Source organism: Lepidochelys olivacea (assembly GCF_965140295.1).
Source record: "Lepidochelys olivacea isolate rLepOli2 genome assembly, chromosome: 2".
Lineage (NCBI taxonomy): Eukaryota > Metazoa > Chordata > Testudines > Cheloniidae > Lepidochelys > Lepidochelys olivacea.
In genome coordinates, this window is record NC_140412.1 from 212,198,238 (window position 1) to 212,220,281 (window position 22,044).

At 42.4% G+C, this 22,044-nt stretch overlaps 1 protein-coding gene across 1 annotated transcript in view; it reads right to left on the reverse strand.

Moving 5' to 3' along the window:
- The window catches only part of ABCB5 (ATP binding cassette subfamily B member 5), a 70,524-nt gene extending 49,139 nt beyond the window's left edge, over positions 1 to 21,385 (reverse strand). Inside the window, exons 1-6 of the mRNA XM_084621370.1 lie at positions 21,295 to 21,385; positions 11,224 to 11,314; positions 6,141 to 6,201; positions 5,520 to 5,670; positions 2,920 to 2,974; positions 1,217 to 1,408 (exon numbers count right to left, since the gene is read on the reverse strand). Coding sequence (XP_084477496.1) covers positions 1,217 to 1,408; positions 2,920 to 2,974; positions 5,520 to 5,670; positions 6,141 to 6,201; positions 11,224 to 11,294 — 530 coding nt within the window. The 5' untranslated portion in view covers positions 11,295 to 11,314; positions 21,295 to 21,385. The remainder of the gene's footprint in view (positions 1 to 1,216; positions 1,409 to 2,919; positions 2,975 to 5,519; positions 5,671 to 6,140; positions 6,202 to 11,223; positions 11,315 to 21,294) is intronic.
- Positions 21,386 to 22,044: the final 659 nt, after the last annotated feature.

Sequence of the window (22,044 nt, forward strand, 5' to 3'; positions counted from 1 at the left end):
GATCAGGGCTGAGGTCAGGCAGATATCTAATAATTTGATTTATTTATTACCCTATCACAGTTTGTGAGTGCACTTTACAGGACTTAAGATTGGGTCTGCTCATATTTCCTGTAATATGGGGGAAAAGAGTACCCTAGGCTCTTTGTCGTTAAAGCTGTAGTCGACAAGTTCAGATCTCAGGCCTGGTCTACACCTAAAAACTTCAGCTGACCCAGCTACCTTGCTCAGAGCTGTGAAAAATTTCACACTCCTGGGAGAGATAGTTAAGACAGCCTATGCCTTGGTGTAGGCACTGCTAGGATGACAGAAGAAATCTTTCATTAGCCTAGCAACTGCCTCAAGGGAGTGAATGAAAAATAGTGATGGAAAAACCCCTTCTGCCGCTGCAGCAAAGGTCTGCACCACGGGTAACAACAGCACTGCAGACATTCCCTCAGTTACATTAGTGTAAATTCAGAGTAACTCAAGCGAAGGCAAGAGTTACTCTTAATTCCCAGTGGTGAAACTGATGGCAGTATTAGCCCACAAAATACCTGTATAAAGGCCCATTTTACACAGGTGTAGCCTATTAGTCCTCACTCAGCCCCAGTTTAGTCACTACTAAATAGTTGCGCCCCGCAAAATGTTCTTAATGCAAACAAGGCTTAACTGTCCAGGATTAGAGCTGGGTGAATATTTTCTGGTTAAATGAATCAATTTGGCAATTCAGGTTGAATTTGGTGAACACTTTTAGGTGAATACAATATTAAAAAAAAAAAAGTCAAAAAGGTTCATTCTGACATTTTCCAAACAAAATGTTTCAACTTTTCATTTTGAAATACTGTTTTGTTTAGAAATTTAGTTAGATTGGTTAAACTCAGGTTTTGTTTCTAGTTGAACAAAATGTTTCATTTGACCAGAAATTGTTTTTTTTCTTCATTTTGGCAACCAAAAAAAAAATCAGTTTTTCTTTGACATGAAATTATTTTTCTCCTCAGATTTTTTGGTTTGACCACGGAAGCAAAAAAACAAAAAACAAACCCAAACCATTTGCTCTTCTCTATCCAGAATTTCACATTCAGGGGAAATATATACAGCTCAGGCACAAGAACAAAGAGAAATGCTCTCAGAAGGCTTAAAAACTGACTACGGATACGGTTCTGCAATCTCTACCCACTGGGACTACTTGAGGGCTGCAGTACAGGGCCCCAAACAAACAAAATATAAAGACTCTTACTCAGTCAGACGTGTGTTAAGCTCTCCACTATTACTGCTATCGAACCAGCTGAGTTCCTGTCCAAGAATTGCATGGAAGAAAGTTTTTCTTATTTTCTTTGTCTGCCTTGCTGCTGCCAAAACCCAAAACGAAATCTGTAGATAGCCAAACACTAAGGCAGTCACTCCAATTCCGACATAATATAAAGCGAACCTTAAAAAAAAAAAAGTATTTTAAGTTGTGGCAACTTGGAAGAAAGGGAACTTGGTTATTGTTATAAATAAAAAGGTAATATAATTTTGCATCTAAGGTTATGTCTACACTACTGCCTATGTCACCAAAACTTATATCACTCAGAGGTGTGAATATTCCACTCCCGAGTGACATACTTACTCTGACATAAGTCCCAGTGTGCACAGCGCTCTATCCATAGCTTATGCCAGTCTCAGGAGTGTTTTTATTATGCCGATGGGAGAGAGCTCTCCTGTCGGTATAGAGCATCTTCACCACACACACTGCAGTGGCGAAACTGTACCACCACAGCTGCAGCGTGATATGTGTAGACATGGCCTAAGGGTTTCACTGCAAAATCCCAAATTCCTGTGGCGATGTTAACCACAGACATTTATCTAGCAAAAGCTGAGGCCTGATTCCTTCACAGTGGTATAACTCCACTCAACTCCGTGCAAGTGTGAGCAGAATCAGGCCTCTGATATGCAGATAATATTGCTGTCCCCTGGCTGCGTGGTGATTGATTTCAGGGCTTTGCAGCAGGTCAGTTTCTGTTGTTGGAGAGAAGTTGATGTCTGGGAGTCAGGTCTGATGTAATTTGTTTATTTACGCTATAAAAATGATGCTATCTACACGCGTAGGTGAGATTTGTGGTTCTTATACAGAGGCAGACTCCACCTGTCACAACGAGCTCTGGAAACCCAGCTCAGTCACCACATCCACTCCCAACCACTAGGAACAACTGCTTCCTTTGCTGTTCCTACAGGTCTTCCCCCTCCTTCCCCGCCCCCCCAGTTAAGCAGCGCTTTCCCCTCTTGGCTGCCCTACGTCACCCTCCAGTCAGGAGCTGGAAGGGCAGCAGTAGATTCACCCTCAACAGACTCACCACTCTGTCCTCTGCTGACCTCTCACTGCTCAGCTGATTCCGCACAATACACATTGTAAATCTAAGAGCCTATTACTGTTTGGTCAGAGTTCCTATCTTTTTCTGCAATGAAGATTAAAACCCTTTCATCATCGTTATGGAAAAGGCCAATACAAATGTTACATCTTCAGAGGCTAAGGAGTTTAAATGGCTATTCATTACTTCACAATTCTACATGAAGCTCCTGAAATCCCATCATTTGCTCTCCACAGCACTCAGCTATTTCTTCCCATTCTGTCACTTTCATCAGCTTTACACCAGAGTAACTCCAATCAATGCAGCAGGAGTTATCCTGATTTACAGCAACATATGTGAGCAGAGAATCAGGTTCATTCATTTTATTTTATTCATGAGGTAAAATGGTTGGGACAGAAGTGAAAGTAGTCATGGGGATATAATTCAATACAGCAGATAAGTCTGGTTCTCTCAGCTATAGGAAAGGTGATGAATAATAACTTCTATCTAATGCTATTAACTATCTCCACTGGCAGTTTACTTAGAGTCTGTTATCTGCTGTACCCTTAACAGCTGTTACTCAACGCAAAGTTAATAATTACTTTGAACTTACTCTGTCATTTGCTCTTCAAAAGGCACTTGTGACTGACTGCAGTTCACTGAACTTGCTGAAAAAAAAAAAGATGTTTAAAAGTTATGTCAGTTTTTAGAGAGACAAGGTGGGTGAGGTAATGTTTTTATTGGACCAGCTTCTATAGGTAAGACTGACAAGCTTTCAAGCTTACACAGAGCAGGCCTGAAGAAGAATTCCGGGTAAGCTCAAAAGCTTGTACTGGACAAGCTTGGTGAGAGAGACAAGATATTACCTCACCCACCTCATCTCTAATATCTCGATATCAAGATATAGTGTTTAATTTGTAACGAAAGAGGTGCTGGGGCTCAAGCAATTTTTTTTTTACATTCATAACTGACGTGGCAAATCCAGAGGTGCTGAGATTATGAAGTGCCAAGTCTAGAGATGCCAGGGCTCAGACCTGGCACAAAAATTAAGCACTGCCAACACGGCTACACCACCACCACATACAACAATGTAAGTTGTTAATTATTTTTTGTTTCTCCACACCAGTATGTGTTGTGACAACATGCAGTATCATTTCATTTATTACAACATTCCACTGAAATTGAAAGTTGTAGCATACCTGCTATGCCCATTTAAATTATTTTGTGCCTGACATACAGGCCTGGTGTGTTAATCAGCAGCAAAGAGGTTAAACTCAGTAATTGTCACATTATCATATCACCATTAAAATTATATGCCTGTGTTTCACTTACATGTAGATTTCGGCATCCCCCCACCCCCTCATGCTCAAAAGCGACACTGAATAGCTGAAAATAATCACACAAACATATTCATTAAAAACACTTATGCAGGGTAATACTTTTTAGCCCAGATTTATCCAGTTTACATCCACTTTTGCCTACATAAGCTAAGATGGTGGTTGTTTATAAGGTAAAACGTAAGCTCTAAAAACACCTTTAAAACATCAGAAATGTCAAGTCTTGTCTTCTCTGTCTTACTGGAGTATACATTAGATAGCCAGAGGGCTGAAGGTCTCACTGCCTTCAATTGAAGAGGCACCCATGTTGAATCTCCTATGGAGAGACCTTTTCTTCTCTCAACTGTTTCTCAGACCTTTGAGTTACACAGGTGTTTTTGTTTATATCGGATTAAAATTCCTCCCTCCTTAGTTGCTCAGGTTTCCCCCGATATAATAATCCCACTAATTCTGTAGGCATCATAAAGTCTCTCCAGGCTACGGGGGTAAACGCCACCTGAATTTCTAAAATAACACAGCAAACAGAAAAAATGTGCATATTTTTTAAAAAAAAGAGAGCGTAAGAAAGGGAAAATTCCCTTTCAGGCTATTGTACATTGCTGGTGACCTTCTGGTTCTGAGTACCATAAAAATAAGAGGCTATTATTTGTAACTAGAATTAAATGAGTTTACAAAGCACAAACCAATGGATCACTATCTACTCCGGGGATGGCTTTTCCCTGCATTGTCTGGATTCCCCGGTAGCAAAGAGCTCTTAGAAGTCTTGTTGCCATGGGCTACATGCTCTGCCCTTCTCTTCTCTTTGAGGGTGATAGAAGCCACTGAGGGAAGTAAATGCCCCCTCCCCTCTGCTTCCGTGCTCCCCATCCCAGCTCTGCCTTTTTTCACTGTCCTCTACCTGTACAAATGAAGTGGGGAGAGAGGTTCCAGACCCATGGTTATAACATTAAGTTACCGAGCACCATCAACCTGAATAAAGTAGAGCAGAAGCCTTTATTTCCATAGGCAACACAGCTAGTGATATCTTGAAGAATACTAATGGGTCACCACTATCTGTAGAAAGAAAAGGAGTACTTGTGGCACCTTAGAGACTAACCAAAGGAAGATGATGTCTGTCTGTATCTGTACAAGTTTTTTCATGCAGTTGATAGATTTCCACTCCATATGGCTAAATGCAGTGCCTTGCATAATGACAGGTTTCAGAGTAACAGCCGTGTTAGTCTGTATTCGCAAAAAGAAAAGGAGTACTTGTGGCACCTTAGAGACTAACCGTATCTGTACAAGTTTTTTCATGCAGTTGATAGATTTCCACTCCATATGGCTAAATGCAGTTAGTCTCTAAGGTGCCACAAGTACTCCTTTTCTTTTTGCGAATACAGAATCAAGGAGAATAGTGGGATAGGAATTTATTAAAATCAGTAACTCTTCTACATAAGCATTTTTTCAGGAAGACACTGCCCATTGTTGTAAGGTGGAATCATCCCTGTGCAGAGGCCTGCAACACCGCTTAAGTCCTCTCAAGGACTATTAAGCCTTATGTGAGATTTGTAGCGAGAGATGAATTTCACCTATAAAACGAATGGCCATGATGAGTGAAGTTTAAACATATAAAAGAAACTGAAGAAATTTACTAAGTTAACATGAAGACTTACTACCTCCCAAACTTTTCTCTAAGGTAAGGATGATCATTACTTAGCTATGAAAATACCCACATATCCAAGCTCTGCTACGGGAATAAAAAGAAAACAGACAAATTAGACTTACTTTTAGCCCTTCCTTTCACAGGAAAGCTAAGGTGATCATAAGGAAATAAATGGGTGAGGAACATATCATGAACAAAAGCAAAATAAAGAAAGTATATGAACAGTTTCCTTACGTAAACTCTCCTCGGATATACAACCACTCACAAAACTGTCGCTCATTTCACCAAAAACCAGTGACATCAGAGGAAGGCAAACGCCATTCAGCACTGCTGCTATTGTTCCAAATATCATAAGAGTTATATCCAGCCCGTCTGCATATCGAAACTGATGGGAATCAGTAAAAGAAGTACATATCAGATTATTTTACTCGGTGGAAACCAGCATGACTTCCTAGTTGTCTGGAAGTTAATAAAATAAACTATGTACAATAAAATGTAAGGAAGTTAATGCTCTGATTCTTGTAACATTAGAATAGTAGTTTGGATTATATGTCCTATCGTCATCAATGGAAATATAAAAGAAGTATAGAAAAGTTCAAGGGGCTGCTCTCCTGGGTTACCCTGTGTGGTGAAACGCTTACAGATGGCGTTAGGAGCGCTTCATGTGCATGGAGAGCAGCATTTGTAAGTAGCTGTTACAGCGTTAACTACAATTCTAAAGCAGCTGACGGACAAAAATGAATGTCACAAACCTGGAATAGTATGATTTTGGAAGAAATGAAAGCTCACATTTCACTGCATGTGTACTAGACCAACATGTAGTTACTATCATTACAAGTTTGTATTCTTGCTTACAATTGTGATTGGACCAACGATTTCAGGTGGTTTGCTTTTTTCTTCTTTTTCTTTGTGTCTGCTGAAAGATAGAAATTAAATACGGAACACAAGGTTGGCACAAATATGTACAACATTTTACTTCCTAGCTATCTTATGTACTTATATAGCCCCCATTGCCATAAGTAAGCGGGGGAATACTCCTGCTCTTGTGCGGAACTTTCCTGGCTTCTGCGCTACCCCGGTGAAGTGTGCTAGCGAAAGGATCTGAGTCCTCGCTCCCACTTCCTTTACCCAGTGGCCTCCCTTGAGGACTCCCCTTCCACTCTCCTGTCTGGCAGAGTCCTCGTAACCCCAACAAGGCTGGACCCAGGATTCCTGGGAGGCTCGACCCCCAACCCTGCTGCGGTCACCTAGGACAGGGGCTAGGGTGTCCCCATTCTGCGGTACTTTCTCTGCACTGGGCACTTCTCTGACCCACTGACCATTACATACAAGTTAAAGCAAATGCAAGTTATCTAATCAACAATTAACTTTAAAAAGAATAAGGAAAAATGGGAAAGGTTAAAGGAAACACATCAACTCGCTCTGTGGCAGGGAACATCACAAACGGTGTCTCTGGAATGTCAGGGCAGTTCAGTCTGTTCCTTGTAAGTCCCAGGCCTTCTTCTCAGGCCTGGCTGTGCTGCAGGGATGCTGTGGGTTGGACACTTGCTCTGGTGGTGGCCACACGCTCTCAGGCTCTAAGTGATAGGCCCCTTCTTCCCAGTGTCGCCCCCGTCCTGTCGGGGTTATGATCCAAGCCTGGCCTGCAGAGCCTCTTGGCTGAGGCGTCTCCCTCTGCTGGGCCCGCTGTCCAGGGTCCCCCTCGGTCTCCCCAGCTGCTCACCGCACCCAGCTCCAGACTGCTCCAGCCCCCGCTCCACTACTCGGTCTCTGCACTGCTGCTGCTGCTCTGCCTCCAGCTCCCTGGGCTGCTGCTCTGGCCCCTCTGGCTCTGGTTGCTGCAGCTCTGCTCCCAGGACAGGGTCTGCTCTCTCTGGGCTGCTTTTCTGGTCCCTCTGGATCTGGCACAGCTCTGCTCCCCAGCTCAGCTTGGGCCCCTGCTCTCTCCTTAGCTCGGCCCCACTCTGTCTGACCCAGGCAAATCCAGCTCACACGGAGGATGGGACCTCCCTGGCTTCCTGACTCCCTGATTAGCCTGCCCGCCCTGTCATTCAGGCTGACCTGGAGCATTGGCCTCTCCACATTGTTCCTGGGGGCTGTCAGTCTCAGGGTCCTGATTCCCCATCGACCCTTGCCCCTTTTTAGTACTGGGAGCTAGACAACCAAAACACCCCCAATGAATGTTAGTAAGGGGGCAACAGTCCCCTTACACATAGGATCTGAGTGTATCACAGTATTTTAAGAGTACTTACACTCACAACACCCTTGTGTGGTAAGGAACTACTATAATCCCTGCTTTGTAGATGGGGGATGAAAGACAGGGAGATTAATGACAAAACTATCAGGATTCCACCACTGACTTCAATACATTCAGGAGTTCACATCACGTGACTTGCCCAAGGTCATACAGGAAGCCTAGAGCAATGCAGGAAACTGAACCCAAGTCTCCTGAGTCACAAAGTAGTGCTGTAACCACTAGCCCATTTGTGTTGGCTCTAATACGATTTGAACTTGGGCTGTTCTAGCAGACATGGTAACCACTGAACCTTAATGGGATCTTAAAACAAAATATAAAAAACACAAATTGCAAAAGAAAAAGAGTATGTAGTAAGTAGGCAACACAAATTAAAGCCATGATCCTGCAAGTGCTCCATGCGGCTGGATCCCTATATGCATATGGAGGTGGTGTCAATATCAGGACCATGGGGCTTGATGATCCTAAAAGCTCTTATCCACATCAGTAGTTTTTATTTGTGTGATGTTTGCAGTGTTGGTATAGCTGTGTTGGTCCCAGGATATGAGAGACACACCGTAGATAGGGTAATATCTTTTAGTGGACCAACTTCTGTTGGTGGATAGCTCAGTCTTGTTCTTTCCACCAGTAGAAGTTGGTCCACTAAAAGAGACTACTTCACCTACTTTGTCTCTCTTTATTCATGTGGAGTAATTCTATTGATTCAGGTGGGAAAATTTATGTGACTGGGGTGGGGGGGGCAGGAGGGAGGGGTTGAAAGACTCACGTGTAGATCTCCTCACCTAAATTAATTCCAACCCCCAGCAATTATATATTATCTTTGGGAGACACACAGTTTTGTGTTTTGGGGAAGAAGGGTTGCAAATCTGTTCGTAAAGAAGGAAATTATACAACTGGGATAGTAAAAACATTACTGTTGTTTTGTTTCTTTTTTTTTTTTTTTTTTGCACAGGTAACATAAGATGTTCATTTCTTCGCCAAAGCTGGATTAGTAATATAAAATAAAAATGTAACTTGATTTTCTGGGAATCATATTAAAAGACAAGAAATTAAGGCCCAAACTTTAGTAGTTGTTTCTTTTAAAGCAACAGTCCTCCAGGTCTCTCTGGTGGGAGGGAAGGAGAGGGGACAGAGGTCCCAGCCAGTCTCTCTCACCCGGGGTAGGTCCTTGGAGATGGGGAAGAAACAGCTATTGAAGCTGTCAGTGACCAGCATGAGCTGGAGCAGGGATAGGGTGCCCTCCTGGGACACTGGCCTCCGGGACCCCTGGACCCAGCTCCCAGCTTTCCAGAACTCCAAGATGCCATCTCCTCACTCTGCTTCCTCCACCTCTTCCACTTCTAGGCCCACTCCGGGAGAGATGGTGGTTTGGGGAAGATACACATTTGCTGCATGGCAATGCAAAATGTGTGTGTGTGGGGGGGAACCCCATATACACACATGCCTCTCGGAATGCAACGTGTGTGTAAAGCAGGATCCCGGCGATGAGGAAATTGGGAATGCAGCATATGCGCAGAGCTGTGTAGCTTTTGATTAGCTAGTCCCATAGGTCAGTGTGGAGCAAACGTGGCATGTATAGACTTTATCTGTACATGTATTATAAGGAGTATTATAGACTTTTAGCCCCATACACTTTTTGACCTCTGCCACTTGACCCCCTCCTTAGGAAGAGGCTGGCTGGGCCCCTGGTTGGCAGTGAGAAGGGCATGCCAGGGGTGGGGTTGCAGTCTACGTGCTGTCGGCCATAGGGCAGCCTGGGGAGACTTTTGGAATTTAGACAGGCCCTCAGGGCTGAGTTTCTCCTGGGGCCTCTCCACCTCACACAGTAGCCCAGAATCGAAAGGGTACAAAAAGTGACTGAATTCTGTGCTGCTTCTCTTAAAGACACAGCACAGAATTTCACTCTGATTGTTATCGTCAGTGACCTTTTAATTTCAAAGCTTTTTTTTTTTTTTAAACCACATAGAAGAAAGATGTAAGATACAGTCAAACGAACCACAGTTTGTGGCCCAGCTTCAGCCCAGTGGCTGGCATAGACAGTGACCCTACCAATCTTTGGCAGATATGACAGCATTCATCCAAAAACTGCAACCCCAAGGAGGCTACCGGGGGCCATCACAACCCACAAGTTGGTGGTACTAGTTGGGGATGCCGCATAGCCATGGGTTGCCAGGATCTGCCGATTCAGCCTCAAAGGGGATTTTATGCCATTTAAAGCTGACTACCCTCAAAAAACCCTGCAGAAGGATAGGTGGTGGCAACACCTTCCTCCAGGGTGAATACCCCCTTCAGGAGTAGGGAGCTACAGGGAGCTGTAATTTACATCTCTGTGAGCCATCTTGCGATTCTAGCCCTTGAGATGTGCTGCCAGACTGGAGTGCATGCCAAAAGCAGAGCAGCATATTGGATATCTTTTTATACATTATTAAGAAATCAATAGAAAGCCTGCACAGTTCCTCTGAGACGAGAAATTAGAGAAAATGGCTGTGTAGGTGGAACACTTGGAAAATCATTCCAACAGCAGCAGTCCCCGGGAGCTCAGATTAGCACAAGTTTACTTAAAATAGAAACAAACACTTTTGTAAAGAACAAGAAATTCAACCCATTTCTGGGCACATGACACAAAACGTTGAGAATTAATGATGAAATCCACTCTGAAGCCAGTGAGCCTGAACCCAGACTCACTTAAACTGATGTAAATCAGGAGTAATTCCATTGAAGTCAGTGGAGTTACACCAGTAGAAAACCTTTGTGAGAAGACAATAAGGCTCATTAGCTGGCGTCTATATGTGCATTAGCCTTCTTGACCCGAAAGCTTAGCCAAATTCAGGGTGTTACAAGTTGTTCCAATTAGGAGGGAAAATTGAGGATAGAATCAGATGTTTTCTTTGAAGCAAGTTTATTTATTTACAAGGAACGTCCTGTTTTCCCTGAATACCGGAGGAATCAAACAATGGGAGTTAGTTGTTTGCTTACAGCCCCAAGCCTCTTTAGCCAGCTTCTCCAGACCCAGAAGGCCCTGCTTTTGGCTTCTCCTTGGGTCACACTCTGGATATCCTGTGCTTGTCCAAGCTCTCTCTTTCTCTCGCTGTCTCTGTCTGCTCGTCTCTGAGTATGTCTACACTTAAAATGCTATAGCAGTACAGCTTCAGCACTGCAGCTGTGCCATTGTAGCACTTCAGTGTAGACATTCATTATGGTGATGAGAGGAGTTTGCCCAGCACTCAAGTTAATCCACCTCCTCCACGAGAAGCAGTAGCTAGGTCAATGGAAGAATTCTTCTGTCAACCTAGCACTGGGAGTTAGGTTGGTCTTTCAGGAGTGTAGGTTTTAACCCTTACCCCCAAGAGACATAGTATCTCTGGCTTCTCTCTCATACACACACACCCTTAGCCAAAGGATGCCCAGTCTAGCATTCTGCTTACATAGCTCAAATTCCTGAGTGGCATTGGGGGAGCATGAGCCCATCTTTTTAGACCACTGTTGTTTCTTACCCTGAATGAAGGGTGACTGCTTCACTCATCAGTTTAAGGGGCTTTAAACCAGCTACGACACCTGCTTCATTCTGAAAGCTACACTAAGGTTGTTTGAGACAGTTTGTCCCACTGAGCTATTGAAAAAAAAAATCAACCCAAACAACATACAAAGCCAAACTAGGACAAGAGGTGAGACCCAAACACTTACCTGTCATCTACAACCACATTAGTAGAATACTTTGGTGCCTGTCCAGCGATTTCTATGTCAAAGTCTTCCATAATTATGTGGATAGATTATTCTAAAATAAAATGCAGTGCTGTTAATATCATTACTCATCACGAAATCCAATATAGGACACACTTTGTTTAGGTGACACCAATGAGAAATCTCAAATATAACAACTTTATATTAGATATATTATTCGCTTGTCCATTGAACCTTTTTAAAAAATTATTAAAAACAGGATTAACATGTTGTGACATTATCTGATTAAAATCTGACCATATAGATCATTGTTGCAACCACTGTTATATATTTGCAACAAATCTTGTACAAAATGTGGCATGTAAGATGTCTAAGGAAAGGTTATGATTTTCTGCATAGGATTATGCTATTTGTATGCATGTATCATTTTGGATTTGAAGTTATGAGTATTGGCTCTATACCTGTATTTCAAATGTTTGGTCCTGGGGTAACACCCAGAAGGTATTTAGCCAGCACATCTTGAAGGAACTATTCAAGTAGATTGGCCCATTAAAGTTCACTTAACTTACAATGGAAGATGCCTATCTACTCTTAATGGACTTTCCTGCTGTGACTAGGTGAAATCATGCATGGACATTTGACTTGTCCACGTGACTCCAAACACCATCTTGTTGCTGCCAGTTTCCACAGTAAGAACAATGGGATTCTCTCCACACGGCAGAAGATATAAAAGGCCCTGGAAACACCTCCATTTTACTCTTTCCTGCTCAGACTTCTGGACTATGAACTTATACTAATGAGAGCATTCTAACCAAGGGACTGAGGTCCTTCCAATGATTTGGAAGCAACCAGAGACTTTCCAAGCCAGCATTTTATTTCATCACTGCCACAAGCCTGAACCAAGAATAGGGTTGCCAACTTTCTATTGGCACAAAACTGAACACCCTAGCCCTGCCCCCTCCCCGAGGCCCCATCCCACGCTCATTACATTCCCCCTCCCTCAGTGGCTCGCTGTCCCCCACTCTCATTCACTTTCACTGTGGTGGGGCAGGGGGTTGGGGTATGGGAAGGAGTAAGTGCTCTAAATGGGGGTGCAGGCTCCAGGGTGGGGCCAGAAACGAGGGGTTCAGGGTGCGGGAGGGGGCTCTGGGCTGGGGCAGGGAGTTGGGGCATGCGAAGGGGTGTGGGCTCTGGGCTGGGGATGAGGGGTTTGGGGTGCAGGAGGAGGCTCCAGGCTGAGGCCAAGGGATTCGAAATGTGAGAGGAGCTATGTGTTGAGGCAGTGGGTTGGGGCATGGGAGGAATGAAGGCTCTGGGCTCAGGGTGCAGGCTCTGGGGTAGGGCGGGGGTTGAGGGGTTTGGGATGCAGGAGTGGCTCCAGGTTTAGGGGGAGGACTCATGGCTGGGGCTGGGGTTGGGACATGGGCTTACCTTGGGTGGCTTCCGGTCAGTGGTGCCGTGGGGCTAAGGCAGGCTGCTTGCCTGTCCTGGCTCCATGCTGCACCCTGGAAGTGGCCAGCAGGTCCAGTTCATAGATGGTGTTGGGGAGGAAGCTACATGGCATTCTGCTCTCCCTCCGTAGACACCGCGTCCCAGCTCTCCTGGTTCCCGGCCAATGGGAGTGCGGAGCCGGTGCTCAGGGCGAGGGCAGTGTGTGGAGCCATGTGGTCCCCCCTGCCTAGGAGCCAGACCTTCTGGCAGTTTCCAGGGCACAGCACGGTGGCCCAGGAAAGGTAGGAACCAGCCTGCATGAGTGCTGCAGCACCGCTGACCGGACTTTTCATGGCCCTGTTGATGGTGCTGACCGGAGCCGCCATGTTCCCTTTTCAACCGGGTGTTCTGGTCAAAAACCGGACACCTGGTCACCCTAACCAAGAACTTTGCATTTATTGTATGTATTTGACTCCTTTAACCAATTTTAACTCTCACCTTTCTTTCTTTTTATAAATAAACCTTTAGATATTAGATACTAAAGGATTAGCGTGATTTTTGGGTAAGATCTGAATTGTATATTGACCTGGGTGTGTGGGTGGTCCTTTGAGATCAGAAGAACCTTTTATTTGAGAAGACTGGTTTTAAAGAACCACTCATCTCTAAGTCTAGTGTTTTTGGTGGTGATAGAAGGACTCATATGCCTAAGGAAATTGCTTTTATGACTTCTTGTTCGCCAGTGTGGTGAAACAGAAGTTTACTTTTGATGCTGTTTTGGTATATCTCATGGGAGAATAACCTTCAGTTTTGGGGTGTGTCCACCCTATTTCTCAGCAGTTTGTCCTGAATTTGGTATTCTCAGTTGTGACCCACAAAGGCATGGTTACATGTGTTTTCACCAGTATTACCACTTTTTTCTGGTTTCCCTATTGAATGAGTTGTATTGCTCCCTTCAATTAAATAAGTAGCTATGAGAATCAAAGGAAGTAGCTATTAGTTTGTCTGATAGAAGACACAATAGCTCCAGAAATGTCATATATTACAGACACAGGCACAAGTACAGTGCGAGGAGTACACTTGCTCTATGACATTTTTCCAAGTTCACACTGAGAAAGATGACAAATTATTAGGAAAAAAGCTTACTTATGAAGAGGACTGAAAAGACTGGTATTCTTTCACTTAAAAAGGAGACAAATAAGAGAGGCTATGATAACAGTATGTAGAATAATGAATGGTATAGAGAAGCTGGATAGGGAAAACATAAGTTCTCAATCTCATAATACAAAAACAAAGGCCCATCAATCTGGCACCTATTAGTAGCATAAAAATTGCTTCAAAGTCTTTTTAGGAGTATGTCCGGTATAACTGCCTGTACAGTATGTCATTTGTGTCAATTTGAGATCCATTTCTTTTTATACAGGCCCACGCAGAGGAAATTAGAAGCATGGTACCAGGTACCCTGTTTTAGAGATGCCTCTTGCTTTATTCTTCGCTCAGCAAGGGAAAATATTAAACAAGTTATCCAATACCACATACTTTTTTTAAAAAAAAAATCACAGCATGCTTTATAAACAGAAACAATTATTTTGCACTGATATGCTAAAAGAATAAGAAATCCCACTATCAGCTCATATATAGCAGTGGAGTATGTAGCTTCAGAGGGTTTTACTGGGCAGCATCCGGAATAGCTCCAGGGTGTGCAGACGATGAACAGTGAATAGCAGGTGCAACTCATTTCAACAGAAATATTAGTTCCAAATTAGAACCAATTTCCTGTCTTTTATCATGGACTGCTTTAATGTATGATTCTATTTTTTCCTTGTTATTATTTCTCTGCTCTGATACAATACTTCCAAGAATATTATTTTCAGTTAATCTTTTACATTTTTCATTTTATTTTATTTATTTACTATTTTTCAGTGCCTCCAACAAAAATTTAGTAAAAAAAATGTTAATTAAGGAAAAATGAAATCACCATCAAAGCAGGAATAATACACTTTAGGCAAAACCATAAGTAAGCAGATGGGCATGGCGCCATGCCCTGATTTAACAAACTCAGGCTCTTTTGGACTAAGGGAGAAAGTAAGTTTCAGAGCTGAGCTCATCTTCCTGATGACAGCTCCTGAGCATTCAAATATAGGACCTCTCAGAACCTAAGGGTACAGCTACACTGCAACTACACTACACTCAGAGTTTGACCACCTGACTCAGGCTCTCACAATGGGGCTACAAATAACAGTGTAGACATTCCTGCTTGGGCTGGAGCCCAGATGCTGGGGTGAAGCGGGTGTCTCTCAGAGCCAGAGACACCTTCCTCCTCTTACTAGGTTTCAGAGCCCCAGCTCCAACTGGAACCGGGAAGTCTACACTGCTATTTGTAGCCCCATTGCACGAGCCTGAATCAACTGAGACTCACTGCCACAGGGTTGTTTTCTGCAGTGTAAATCGACCCTAGTAGCCAATAGGAATTCAGTGCCATCTATACAATGCTAGTACAATATGGTGCATGAAATCCCTGCTAAGCAATTGGGCTCCTTATTCTCTCCCATCTGAAGGGGCTTTAAATGTAGCCAAAAATCTAAAAAAAGGACATACTAGAAATAGAAATAGATGGGGTTCAGAGACAGGTAATGAGATCAGTCAATGGGGACGTGATAGAGACAGGTAATGAGACATCAGAGACAGGAAATGAGATCAATCAGAGGGGACATGATAGAGACATACAAAATAATGAATGTTACAGAAAAGTTAAATCTGATACTCCTGTTTACCTTCTTTCATAAAATGAGAACAGGGGACATTCAATGAAGTTGTAAGGCAGCAAATTTAAAAACTGAAATATTTCATTTCAATTGAACATAATTAATCTGTGGAATTCATTGTCATTAAACATCACTTTGACCGAGACCTTAGACTTGAAAAAAATGATTAGACCTTTATATGGATAGTGAGATTACCAACAGTTACATTAGATGGGTTTTTTTTTAAAGTTAGACCACACATAAACCCCAGTCTAATGCCCATTGGTATCAGTGAGACTCATTCCATTTACTTCAATACACATTCAATCAGCCTCAGATTCTCTTATGTTAGGACACAAGCCAGCCTCTGAATGATAAGGTTTACGAAGAATCTTCTAATATGGGGTTTCTTACACCTTCATGGAATCTGACACTGGCCACTGTCAGAGCCAGGATATTGGACTTGCTGGACCATATCTAGCATGGCAATTCCCATACTCCTAAATCTATTAATAACAAACAATTGTGTGTTGTGGTTAACAAGCAAATACCGAATTTGTTTAATTTTTTTCATTTAGGGCCCAATCCTGCTCTCATTGACATGAACAAACACAACTCCCACCGACTTTCAAGTTATCTAAAGTGATCATCTCAAGTTGATGATCACTTTAGATAAGCTATTACCAGCAGGACAGTGGGGTGGGAGGAGGTATTGTTTCATGGTCTCTGTGTGTATATAATGTCTTCTGCAGTTTCCACGGCATGCATCCAATGAAGTGAGCTGTAGCTCACGAAAGCTCATGCTCAAATAAATTGGTTAGTCTCTAAGGTGCCACAAGTACTCCTTTTCTTTTTGCGAATACAGACTAACACAGCTGTTACTCTGAAACCTTTCAATAAAATTGTGCCCCTTCCAAAATGGCCAGCATAAATCGTAGAATCATAGAAATGTAAGGCTGAAAGGGACCTCGAGAGGTCATCTAATCAATCTCCCCATGCCGAGGCAGGACCATGTATATCTAGACCATCCCTCACATGTGTTTGTCTAACCTGTTCTTAAAAACCTCTAGTGACAGGGATTCCACAACCTCCCTAGGTTTTAGGAACAATCTTGCTTTATGAGCAGGATATTCAATAAATATGTTAGTGTCAATATGTTGTTTGCAATATTGTTGTAGCCATATTGGTTCCAGGATATTAGAGACCTTGATATTATTGGTCCAATATAAGATATTACCTCACTCAACTTGTCTCTTGAGTTTTAATACTTTTTAAAAAATGATTTCATAAAAAGTAAGATGACATAACATTATTTTGGAGGAGAAGGAATTGCTGAAGTGATTTAGAGAACAATTGACTCAAGCACCTTCCAGCCTCACACACATTTCAGGTCATTTTAAGCTTATTTCACTGAATCAACACTACCTGAAAGGGTAACATTTATAATTAACATCATACACAGCATGATTTGACAGACAGTAATTGGTACTTAAACTCTTTTGTACATCAGCAAGATTTGAGGTCTGCACCAGGGAGGTAAAAATAAAGAGAAGCTGTAAGTCCCTAATTTAATGTTCTTTAAGCTTACTAAGCCAAATTCTTCCCTGCTGTAAATTCTGCTGCAGTCAATTTACCTGTACCAGGGATGAATTTAGCCCACAAACGACACAAAACAAGCATACTGACCTGATGTGCTGGTACCTAGCAGGGTTACCTCCACCAGCATATTCCTCATCCACAAATGCTTGAGACCGGTCTATTTTAGGATCAACCAGTACATTATAAATAGAGAGAATCTTATGTCAGCCTAATGAGTCATGTCATTGTGATTGCCTATAAAGCAGACGTCAGGCTCAACGGTCAATCTCATTGTGAACTTTTGATATTTCATAATACATTCCAGGAATACTAATTTGTAACAGCAATACCTAGAGATTCACAGTTACGAGGAATTTTTCACACAGACACAATATGAAGAGCAATTAAACTGCTTTACAAAACTGTGTTACTTTTTTTACACACATGGAGAGTTTCCTCAGTCCTCCACTATTCCCCATTACAGTATCATGCAAACTGTCCACCCTCTCCCACACCTATTCTTCCTGTTGATTAGATATGGTGCATTAAGTAGGTTTTGCAAAGAAATTTTAGGTTACTGGTTTAATGGTTATTTCTTGCATTATTCTCCACAGGTCTCCCCAGTTAAGATGGTCACTGTTTACTATTGCTCCCAGTAGGAGTGGAGACACCAGCAGTCCTAGAATACAGTGATCCATTTGCTTTCAGGATGCAGAGAGAAGAAACATAAGGAGCAGATGGAAGGAGGAATTGGCCACCTTTAATAAAGAAAGTCAGTCATCTCAGTCCCATTGAAAACAATAGGAGCTGGCTGCCATTTTGAAAGTGGGCAATTTTTGGCAAATTTCTCTAAAAGAGAACATTATTCTTTATCCTCTGCTGAAGGAGAAACTTCAGTGCTGAAAATTAGTGAGAAAAAGTAATCATTAATCACTTAAAGGCTCTTCAGAAAATACCCTACCCTTTGCACCAGATCAGTTCAAGGTTCACCCCCTGCCAATTTTTATGTAGCTAGATAATACCTTACCTGAGATCATTTGGGACAAAACAGGTCTAATACCAAATGTTAAATATCTGAAAGGACCTGTTTAACTTTTTAAATGTAAATTGATTAATAGATTTACTTGTAAGTTCTCATAAAATTCATAGTATACTCAGAGTAAGTGCTGTAGTTTTGGGGAAGATAGTGTTTTCTTCACATGTAGAGCAAGAATTAAATAAGTATAAAACTTAGCTCAACCTTAACTATGGTGCTGTAACCCGTGCCTTCATATTATGGGCACACATATAGATACACACAGACTAAGATATATTAAAGATTTGTTGCCTTTTTACCCTTTTCCTTGAGGTAATTGTTTTGCCTTTTCAAGCAGTTCTCACACCACGTACAAGACCAGTACACTTGAATCAAACAGCTTTACAAGACACTGAGCCTCTCCCATCAATATGCGTAGAGGATTTCTCTGTTAGCATTAGCTCTTCTGTTTGCTACTGAGATATTTGGCCCCACAATGTCTAATTGACAATCTGGCAAAACACCAAGATTTGATAGCAGGGGCTCTGGGTTTGTATGAAAGCTTTTTCTGTCTTCCTCACTCTGAGTGTTCCTAATCTCTAGGACAGTGGATTTCTTTTATGGGAAACACATTTCACGGATGCTAAAAAACCAATATAGAGCCTGGGGGTATGCATCATTCAAATCAATTTTCCATTTAACAGAGACTTGAAGAGGATGGCTACAATGTGTCTAAATACTGACTCTGGAAAAAAGCTGTACTCTGAATTTATGTACAGTTTTCATAGGAGAAAGATGCTTGTCTGAAAATATGTGCATATTTCTCTCCCTATATTAGGATCCTAAAAAGTTGCCATCACCTAGTGATGAAGAGATTCATACAATGGAATGGCCTTTTTATTAAGGGCACTTCCAAAAAAATATTATGGCAGTTTGATTAGTAAATGGGACCACGTGTCACATTCTTATCAAAGCAATTTCTCCTCAGGACAATCTCTGCAGAACATTTTGAAAGAGAGAGGAGCATCATGAGGCTGGCCATCCCCATTTCCCCTGTGATCATTTCTTACATTAGCATTTGACCCTGTTCACAACACCAAGGCCAAATTGACTCTCGCAATCCCACAGCAGGTTCCCTACACCAGGTGAAGCTGTATTCCAAAGCATAAAAATGTGATTACCCTTCCTCCCCCTAGGGTTGTGCTCCAACATTTCCCTGAGAGCTCAGCTCTTCATCTCTGCTCGTGCTTCAACACAAACTCCCTTCAGCTACTCGTCACCTTGTGGCATCAGCCTTTTATCCCCTGCTGACTCATGTGCAGCTTTATGGCTCACCACAGGATGCTCTTGCAGCCAGCTTCACCAGGAAAAGAGACACATGTGTGACAGGTTTTGAAAGAGTCACCTACTTCTTCACTGTGCCATGAGAGTAGCTATAGAAACTTAGGCCCAGATCCTCAAAAATATTTAGGCTCCTAACTTCCATTGAAATCAGTAGAAGCTGAGTGTTTAAATGACTTTGAGGAGCTGGGCCTTACTGCAGTTGGCAACTTTGGCAGTTTTGCTTGCCTTCAGCTCTCCCCTACTGTGAGGGTACATGTACTGTTTCTTTGAAACTGTAGCAGGAAGCAAGGCAGGAAAGGGCTGGGGAAGGTTCTAAGCACGGTGGGAGACTGAACGACTTCAAGGACAGTGTTGTTTTTATTTCTAATATAGTTCCTCTCTCATTGTAAGAAGAAAGTGACTCTTCCTGCAATTCTTTATCATGGTCACATGACACCTGACCTCACCCATTTGCAGGCCAATCAGAAACCAGGTAGAGGGGCAGGTTTTGGAGTTCTGTTTTTGATCCCACTTCCCCTCAGCAACTGAAGCAGCTCCCATGGAGTCGTGGGCCCTAAACACGGTTGGGGAAGGATTTCTGCCCTTGTGAAATTCCATCAGGGATGTTTGCAGTCTTGGCAACCTCAGGGTTTCTCTCTGCTAGAACCCAGATTGCAAATAACCTTAGGTTGTCCCAGAACACATGAGGTATGAAGACAGCAAACAGCGGTGACGCTATTACACCCACAGATTTCAACAAGGATTTCAATAGGAATCGGTGGAAAGAAGGAGGAAGTTATTTTCTATGAAGCCGCTGGGAAGTCAGCTTCAGACTTGCTGCTACCCACAAATTCCCCAGACCCTTGGCAATCTGTTATCACTGAAATGCCAAACCGAAGGATGCAGCTTTATTATGGTGACAATTCAATGCAGTCAGTGAAGTTCCAGAGTAATGAAGCTGGCAAAAGGGAAGAGATGGACAATTTTATCTGTGAATATTTTTCTAAGGAGAAAATAAAACAAAGGTTAGGAAGTGGCGACGGTTACAACTCAAAGCCTCCAGTCCACTCCCCCAATACTTCAGGCCATTAGCTAGACAATATTCTTTTCTTCCTAATGCTTCGCTGACAGCTCTGACAGAGTTTGTTAGGAATCAGCTACCATTTGGAGTACGTTGGTATTAGAAGCCCCCAGCACTTCATGCGGGCATGAAAGTCAGTGGCACTGAGCTTAGCCACTGGGATTCACTAAGGCTCAGACAGTTCTCATAGGTATTGACTCATAAATTGGCACTTCCCTCAGCCCAGAGCTGGACAAAGCAGAGTATTTATTGACAATCTTCTGGTGTTAATGACATCTCTGCAGACAGACGTGGATTTTTTTTAATAGAAGTTATTTTTTCCTCATAGTTGTTTGACTAACACTTTATGTTAATATATAGGTTGTTCAAAATTGATTCACTTCGACTCTGTCTTCAGCTCTTTGCTATTCATTATTTGAGATACGCAATTGGTCACCTAAGCCACACAGTATCCTATCTGGTCTCTGGCCGGATGACAAACTTTACAGCCAGGCACTGTTGTGGTTTGAATAGTGAAGACCCTTGTTTGCATGTGCACAAGAATAGTCACCATTGCCACAGATGGTCAAAAAAAAAAACCCATTTGAAAATTAAAAATAGTAAAAAACTGAAGTGAAGCTTTGAGAAAATGTCTTCCAACCAGCTGCACACTAACACTGAGGAATGACCAAACAGCCACTAATTTGCACCAATGTTCACAGAAAAGTGAGCAAAAAGGGATGAGGCCAGGGCTAATTCCCAAAGCTATTAAGATTTAGTGAAAATGTTCTAAAAAAAAAAAAAAAAAACCATTTACCCAGCTCTAATTGACACCGTGGTTCTTTAACATGCAGCTTAAAGATTTGCTAACCTGCTGCAGACTTTGCCTCTGCATGAGAAAGCGACAGAGAGTGTGAATAATTTACCTTCATTGGTCATGCTGAGCAAGCTCTATCTTCTTCTCTTCCTCCCTCTGAGAAGAGCCGATGACTCAGGGGTGGGATTTTCTTTATTTCTGTGGAAAGAGATCACCCTCCTCTTCTAGAGTACTGCATCCAGATGGGGCTCTGCTTCTTAGCCACAGCTGACAAGTGCATTTAGCCTCTCCTCCCTTGGCAGCAGCTAATAGAAGAGGGGATGTGGTCACATCTAAGGTCCAGTCCCACAGGCACTCTTTCTCCTATGCTCCTGATCTGCACCCCCATCCCCCCATCGGAGATCTCCTCACACAGCCATTTCCCAGTAGCCTGTGTTTATAGGTTTTCAAAATATTTTTGGTGTCTGATTTCATTTTCTAATTTACATGCTTTTCTGAAGTCTGGTTTAAAGAAATACAGTCATGCTGAAATTATATATTAATGCAGGTGTTATGAAAGGGAAAGTTTTTTAAAAGTCTAATTTACTTTTTTACCATTTATATCTTCTGCTTACTACCCCTTCACCCCCTTATATTGGGACAATGAAAGCAAACCAGTAGCTGTTGGTTTCAATTTCTAATCTTTTAAACTTTTTACTTGTTCTTATATATTTACAGGATGCTGCAATATTTGGATAGCAAACTCTGGAGGCGATTATTATTGCTGAGAACAAGCTACTGCCATTCTGCTAAAATTAGACTTTTTTTAAAAAAACCAACAATCTCAAAAGTTTAACTTGAGCTGAGATTTCCCTGAAAT